This window comes from Doryrhamphus excisus, linkage group LG8, assembly GCF_037039965.1.
Source record: "Doryrhamphus excisus strain RoL-2023G ecotype Guam linkage group LG8, RoL_Dexc_Guam_v1.1, whole genome shotgun sequence".
Classification (NCBI taxonomy): Eukaryota; Metazoa; Chordata; class Actinopteri; order Syngnathiformes; family Syngnathidae; genus Doryrhamphus; species Doryrhamphus excisus.
The window spans coordinates 12567688-12575956 of record NC_136364.1 but is presented as its reverse complement, the minus strand read 5'-3'; the positions used below and the strand labels follow the sequence as shown (position 1 = coordinate 12575956).

General features: G+C 43.0%; 1 protein-coding gene across 1 annotated transcript; it reads right to left on the bottom strand.

Moving 5' to 3' along the window:
- Positions 1 to 295: 295 nt before the first annotated feature.
- On the bottom strand, positions 296 to 8030 carry ankk1 (ankyrin repeat and kinase domain containing 1). The gene is made up of 9 exons (XM_058079989.2): positions 7738 to 8030; positions 7369 to 7651; positions 5838 to 5989; positions 5637 to 5686; positions 5360 to 5515; positions 3496 to 3620; positions 2516 to 2549; positions 2070 to 2310; positions 296 to 1349 (listed from the first exon to the last, which is right to left on the bottom strand). Exons 1-9 carry the CDS (start codon positions 7917 to 7919, stop codon positions 296 to 298), a joined length of 2277 nt encoding a protein of 758 aa, XP_057935972.2. The 5' UTR covers positions 7920 to 8030.
- Between the last annotated feature and the right edge of the window lie 239 nt (positions 8031 to 8269).

Below are 8269 nucleotides of genomic sequence, written 5' to 3'. Positions count from 1 at the left end.
AGTTCCAAAAAGTGTCTTATTCAGGTAGCTGGAAGACTGAAATAGCAGTGCATACTTTGTGGTGACAGAAAGAATGATCATGCAGGACACAATTTTAACGTTTTTTACAGCGATGGAATCATCCTCTGCTGGAAGACGATTTCTAAAGAAAATAATTCGTTTTACCTGAGGAATTTGCTTTCTTTAGTCACAATTTTTCCCGCGTTGATCCGAGGGGTGAAATATTTTGTATTGCGTAGCCTTCATAAACATACTGTATGGGGCCTGGAATGGTGTAGCATTTTTTAGTTTTAGTTTAGCAAAAGGCTTCAAATTGTCTCTCTAGCAGTTGCGCCACTTCACATTTCCCATGCCTCTTGGCGACATCGATGGGTGCCGATCCAGAGCAGTCTAGCATGGTTGCATCAGCACCGTTGAGCAGCAGCGCCTTCACGATGGGCACGTTGCCCTGCTGGGCCGCCAGGTGCAAAGGTGTTGCCTTTGCTGTGCTGACAGCATTCACATCAGCCTGGTAGGAAATCAAGTGGAGGACACTTGGGAAGCTGAGACTGGCACAGGCCATGTGTAACGGCGTCCACTGCTCGCTGTCCTCCACCACGTTGGTGTCGGAATGGGCCGCCAGGAGCTTGGCCACCAGTTGGGGCTCGTTCTGATGGCAGGCGAGGTGGAGCGCCGTCCATCCGTTTTCACCTGGAACGTTGACGCTGGCGCCCAGGCTTTTCAGCTCCATCACGGTGGTTTCGTGTCTCTTGATGGCGGCCAGGTGCATGGGTGTCCAGCCCTGGTGCGTTTTGGCGTCTGGGCTGGCCTTGTTGGAGAGCAGCTGCCTGCATATGCCGGTGTGGCCCTTCAGCGCCGCCAGGTGAAGCGGGACGTAGCCTCGTCTGTCCACTCGCTCAACCTCAGCCCCATCCTTCATCAACTGCCGCACTATCCTGTTATGCCCCGCGTTGGCTGACAAGTGGAGAGGAGTGGAGAGGGAGGCGTCGGTGGCGTTGGGATCGGCTCCCTGGGACAGGAGCAGCTTGGCGATATTCACGTGTCCGTAAGCGGCGGCCAAGTGGAGTGCCGTCCTCTCCTGCACATCCTCCCTTTCCCCGATCGCCTTGACGGACAGCCGTGTCAGCAGCAGGCGGACGACAGACTCATGGCCATTCTGGCATGCTAGGTGGAGGGGCATCCATCCTGACTTTTCACGGGCATCCGCCACGGCCCCTTTGTCCAGTAGGATGCGTACGGTCCTGTCATCGCCATTCTGCGCCGCAAAATGAATGGCGGTCCACTGGTCCTCGTCTCCCTGGTCGGGGTCGGCGCCATGGTCCAGCAATAAGGAGACAATGTCGTTAAGTCTGTGGGAAAAAGAGTGTAGGGAGTCTAACCACGCTTCTTTAGGCTTCTCAGATTAAGACACGAGATTGAAACGGTAACTTGGAAACTGACTACAAATGTCATTGTTCACCTGGCAGATGTATTCTATTTAATTTAAGAAATCCATTACATTTCACAACATGTGTTTTTATTTCTTTAGGGCAATTATTATAGAAATGAAACGTAGAGCAGGGGTGTCCACGGTGCGGCCCGGGGCCCATTTCCAACTTTTTTGGGGGGCCCGCAGCACAGTTGAAAATATTGAAAAATGTTCAGTAATTTTACAAGAAAAAGTCAAAATATTAAGAAAAAAAATGATTCTTGAAAAAAATAATTTTATGATAATTATCAAAATAAAGTTGAATTATTGAAGAAAAATACACGATTTTCTGAAAGTTGTTATATTAGTTTCCCAAAGGAGGGGATCAGGTTCTTCTTCACAGTGTCACTGTACATGTTGGAATTCATGTATCTCAATGAACCATCTCCTCCAGTGCTGCTAGCATGCCGCATGCTGTTAGCACCACGATGCTTGCATTTAGCGTCTTGACATCACTTGTGTTGCCAGCTGTTTGGCCAATAATGGCTACGTGATGACTCCTTTTCAGTGGCTAGTAAGTCTATACTGCGATACAGCACAGACTACTCTAAATGCTGGCTGATATGTGAGTGTTGATACATTTATGTGGGTAAGGACAGACCTGTTGAGGACTGCAACGATCAGCGGCGTGTAGCCTCTCGTCATGGAACAGTTGACGTCAGCCCCCAGACCGAGGACGTGCTCCACGCTCGTTTTATCCCCACTGGCCACCGTGTAGTGTAGCAGACTCTTGCTGCCTGTAAACTGCGTGCACACATGCTCTCGCCTTACCGATGACCTGAAACTACCAAAGTCCTTCTGTAGGAGGAGAGAGAGCACGCCATCCTTGCTGGAATGTTTGTCTGTGGAATGATAGCAAAGACGAGTTGAGTTTTACGGCATAATCAGCAAAATGACAGACATGTCTGCAAAACTGGACCAGTGAGATTGCGTATGAACTGTTTCTGTAAGACTTGAGATAAAGGCTCCTTTTATGCTTGCGTAAAATGCATGCATTGATTAAGACAGACCTGCTGGCTGCTTGGAGAGTACACCATATGTGTTTACCTGGAAGAAGGTCCAACATCTGAGGCGAAGACATCTAAGATGCAAAAGAAAAAGAAAAGAAAACATTATAAACCTCATAGTGCCTCATGACGATTAATAATAAACAAACTATCTAATATATTAAACTGAAATAGGTTCTTCAGCTGATCAAAATTTGAAGACAATAACTCCCCAAAAAACTCCCCTTTGGCCATGCTATCCAAACATCTCCTTATAGCCATTGACCGTTTGACGCCCCTGCACAAGCTGAATTGGTGAAATTGAAAGAAAAAGTAACCCAGATCATGATGGCGGCCCCTCCACTGAAACCATGTGGAATCTCCTTGTCCCGCCAGTAGGATTGGAAACCATCAGGACCATGTCTCACCTTTGGTGCTCTGAACAATTTTGTAGCCTTAAAGAAGACTTTCTTAAACCCTTGTTTTGCAGATGGCGTCTGATGGTTACTGAACTGCACTCTGGACCAGTACCGACTTTAATTTGGGCCAAACATGTGACACCTCCTAAGTCTTGACAAACGGATCTTCCCGGCCAGGGCTTTTTTGGGGTTTACCAATTGACTTTTTTGTTCCATATCCCTCAGGATCTTTGAAGACGTTTCTGCAGCTCAACAAAATAGCAAAAGCTTTTTGTACCGTTTGCCATCAAGAGATCCACCTTTTTGACAAGATTTTGGCCTTTAAAGGTTTTAGTCTTGTTTACAACAAACTGCTTACTCTGAATGGTAATGGTCTTTCACACTGTTGGCACGTTAACCTACTGGGTAACTGGGGTTAAATTCCTGCCCTTTGACACAATCACAGGAGGATCGAACCCACAACCCTCAAAATGAGGGACGACTGCTCTACCAACTGAGCCATGATTGCCCATTTCTATTTTTGTACCATTTTGAAGCTCTACTTAAATCCTCCTTAAAAGCCAAGGGTGGTCATTTTTAAATGTTACCTCTTCCATTTGTATATTTAGCAAACAGAATTTACTTCATAAACGGTGAAAGCTGGACATTGGTGTTCCAATCGGTGTCCATTTACAATGTTGTTCTGACTTTGCATCGATTCAGGGATCTTCAAGATTTCGCTCAGGGCTTCTGTTTTCTTCACAGTTTCTGCAACAACAACAACAGCGGTCACAGTCAGCAGTAGTTCATTTACCGACAAAAGTTAGTATCTTCTCACTATAAGCATTGCAGAAACATTCCAGAACGTATCGCCAAACATGACTTCCGGGTTAATGTCCACGGACCGTATTAGCTGCTGAGTATGAATAGCGTATGTGAGAAAATATGATTGTTGTTACAAGCAGTGATTATACAGCAACAAAGCAATCCAAAGCATGACAATCACTGCTGATGCAGCCAAGTCTTCCGTCTTCTGTCATATCTTCTTGGTAGGTAATGGTAGAGATGCCAGTCTTTGCACGTACGGTACTTATATAATCCTGTTGGAATGCCATACACAAAGTGAAGCATTCTTTTTTTATTAAATGTGATTCCAATAGTGGTACCTTGATAACAGGAGGTGTCCTTATTACACCCTTGACTTTTATCAGCAATAACTGATGATACTGTTCCTTCTCATAGCAACACATGAGGGAATTATTATTTTTTGTCACCTTGTCTGTCTGTCTGTACCCAAGGTCCGTAGGATTTTTTGTTTAAATACTTAAAGTGTATGACTGGAGATATTTCTTCTATTATACAGTATGTAAATGTACAGACATGGTTTACATGGACACACTGATAAGTATATACTTGGTGTGTGCACAAATGAACAGACCAATGGACTGTTGATTGTGTGACTGTAGAGACTGATGCTTAGATAAAGTGTGCATGTAACTCGAGAGACATTTCTTCCATGAATTGCAGGTAATGTCCATGAACACACCATATATACAATATTCATGTGTGGATATGGATCGGCTAATTATACTTAAGTGGACCTATTATGCTCATTTTTCTGCCCTTTGTATTGAGTTGTGGACTCCTATTGAGCAGCTACAAAAAGGTTTATAGTACTTCCAGAATCTGCACCTATTCAACTGTATTTCTTTGGATTTTTTTGCTGCTGCGAAACTGTCTGTTTTAAACTTTGGCATGGTTTAACACCAGAATACAACATTCTAACTACATGTGTAGGTCAGAAAAGGGGAAAAAGCACCTTAAAGGTCCCGTTCAAGTTTCTATGTGAATGCATTGCATTGTTGGAGCGACTTATAGTCCAGATAATACGGTATATAAAACCAATGTCTACATTCAGCGTATAAGTGAATGAATAAACTCTTTACAGACGTAAACCAATGTTGACATGAAATGGATATGTGAATGGACCGACTGTTTACTCTATGTAAATGTATAGCGGTGATGTTTATGCTGTATTATGTGTGTATCTGGTGGTAGGGGTAACTGTGTACGAGTAGAGAGACACATGGTTACATTATACTGCAATACTGCATATGTGAATGAGCAGACTGTTTGCATTGTGTCGTGAATGGATAGACAGTTGTTTACATGAAGTGGATATGTGACTGTTGACACAATGTAAATATACGGAGGTGATGTTTATGTTATGTGTGCCACGCAAGTAATGGATGTTTACATGAAGTGGATATGTGAATGGACAGACGTTCTACCTAATGAGTATATGTGAATGGACAGACTGATGTGCTGGAAAGTGAGTTCAATTAAGTGTGTATAGGTAGAGAGTGTGTGTGTGTGTGAATGGATAGGGTTGTGTTAGTTGGAAGAAGCAGAGAATGTTCTCAAATCTTGGGTCAATCGGGATTCAGGTGGGACTCACAGGATTAGCATAACCCAGATCAATGATATTTTCTTGGATTCTCTCGTACCCGAGAACTGCGGCCTCTTGTGGTGCTCCTGATCCCAGCACTGCTGCATGATGCCCATCATCTGATCACACTCCCGTGGCCTGTGTTCAGGCAGGATCTCCACACGGGGTCTCCTGCCATGTGATACATGTAAGAGTACGGTGGTCATACTGTTCCCTGCATCCACAAGACAGACGTCAGTGCATATGTTCATCATAAAAGTATCATTTGTTGGAATTAGCTGACAGCTTTTCATCTGAGTGTATGACTTTGAAAAGTACATTTAATTTATTCTTACCCGTGTAAGGTTTCTGTTGTGTCAGAATCTCCCAGATTACAATCCCAAAGCTGTAGATGAAGCGTTAGAGAAAATAGAGTTTTAATTCACAGCTTTCATCGGTTTGCACAGAACAGAACTCCGAGAGGAAATGAGTCTGTCAAAGGAAACCTGAGTGAATCCTGCGGATGCTGCTGTGCAATATAGTCATTTATGAGGCACCTGTAAACATCGTAGGAAGGTCCTGGAGGACTGCAGTTCTGACTGAAGGCCTCAGGAGGAATATAGTTGATATTCCCTCTCGCTATTAGGTGTTCTATGAATGGCCTCTTGTCCGCTCCTTCTTCCCAGTGGATTAAACCGAAGTCTGAAATCTGCAGTAAGACCAAATCATTGCACAAAAGATGAAACTTTTATTTTGTTTGTTTTTGATAGTTTTCTTTGATAGTTTTCTTGTTAAATTGTAATTTCAAAATGTGCAGTGGTCCACATATGGACCCCAGGCCGCACTTTGGACTCACCAAAAAATGTGTAAACAAGCTCCCGAACTGCTCCAAACAAAAAGCAAATGTGTCCAAATATGCCCCCCTATTATGTTGTATGTGCTATTATTTTTTTAACAAATAAACCAAATGGTGCCAATATTAAACTCTATATTTTCCGGACTATAAGTTGCACTTTTTTTCATAGGTTGGCTGTTCCTGCGACTTATACTCCAGAGCGACTTATAAATGAAAAAACTGTTTATGTTACATAAACACTGGACACCTTTTCTGTTCATGTTTATTTTTTGTGTAGCTGAATAAGCATTGTGTTAGCATATCTTACATCTATTCAGCCTGTTCTCTATTCTTTTATTGTTAGAATTTGCCTCCCAAAAGGATGTGTCTGTTTTGGTCAAGTAGTTTGGAAAATAATTTACCCGCAAAAAATGAAACTTATACTCCAGTGCGACTTGTGTATGTTTTTTTCTACCTAAATATGCATTTTTGGCCTTGTGTGACTAATGCTCCAGTGCAACTTATGTATGTTCTTTTCCATGTAATTATGCATTTTTGTCCTTGTGTGACTTATACTCCAGTGCGACTTATATATGTTTATGCATTTTTGGCCTTGTGCGAATAATGCTCCAGTGCGACTTATGTATGTTCTTTTCCACGTAATTATGTATTTTTGTCCTTGTGCGACTTATACTCCAGTGCGACTTGTGTGTTTTTTTCAACCTAATTATGCATTTTTGGTCTTGTGCGACTTATGTATGTTTTTTTCTGCCTAATTATGCATTTTTGTCCTTGTGCGACTTATACTCCAGTGCGACTTGTGTGTTTTTTTCAACCTAATTATGCATTTTTGGTCTTGTGCGACTTATGTATGTTTTTTTCTGCCTAATTATGCATTTTTGGCCTTGTGCGACTTATACTCCAGAGCGACTTATAGTCCAGAAAATACGGTATATATTAGTGGGATCTGAACTAAATTTCTTCTTTACAAAAACCCATTGTAACTTTATGGTGTTGAGCAAAATCTCCACCAAATTTGGTAGAAGCACATTTTGTGCATTTGAACAAAATTTGTTGGAAAAAACGCCAGGCAAAACATCTTTTCATTCGCACGGGCTGGACTTAGCAACATCAGTCACTGACCATTTGTCAAATGGTTATAAAACTTTGATGATGTTAGAATGTCTTCCAGAGCATTTGCAGCACGACCCGTACTTATACTGTACATGTCCATATCTCCGCAAGCCACTGACCTTGACATGGAGATGATCATCCAGTAGGATGTTGGCTGTCTTCAGGTTCAGATGGAGTAGTGGGGGTTGGAGGCTGTGGAGGAAATTCATGCCCATGGAGGCCTCGTGAATCATCTGGAACTTCTTGGGCCACATCAGATTGAGACTACTTAGGAGATTGTTCAGCGATCCATTACTCATGTACTCCATTACAATAGCGGGTGATTCAGTGCACAGACCATAGACAGATACTATGTACTTGAATTTCACTTTCGCTATGCCGGATGCTTCTTCCATTATTCTGCTGTAACATAAAAAAATGAAGTCAGTGAAGAGTGCCACCATTCTCTGCAAACCATGAGATCCTTTTTAATGAGATCATTTTCCCACCTGTAGGTGTGCGTGTCCACAACTTTAAGGGCACACTTCTCCCGCCATAGTTTCACCTTGACTTGGTACACTTGACCAAATTTGCCTTCTGACACTTTAATCCAGTCCGTCTCAAAATCCTCCTTCTTGAAGTGCTTAAGTAGTCCATTGGATGTTTCGGGGGAATCCATGAGAGCCGTCATGCGCTTCACACAAAAACCGTTAACAGTCACGGTCTAATCCCAATCATCAGCGGGGTTCTTCTTCATAGCTGCATCGATCGGTGTAAGCACGGGGAAATGAGTGTGTGAGTGTTTGTGTGTGTGCATGCCCAAGTCCGTAAGCTGAAAGGCCCGTACAGTCTCGTACAGTACTGTGGGAGGATCCCAGCCTCGGGAACTGGTTTCAGTTGCAATGTTGCAAAGCCGGTTTTAAACAAACCACAATGTGGTTCTACTCTCTGTTCAGCACATTCATGCTATTTTATCCAGCAGTGAAAGGGATGACGTAATATTTTATGGTTCCGAGAATAAGGAGTAGCGCCACCCAGGTA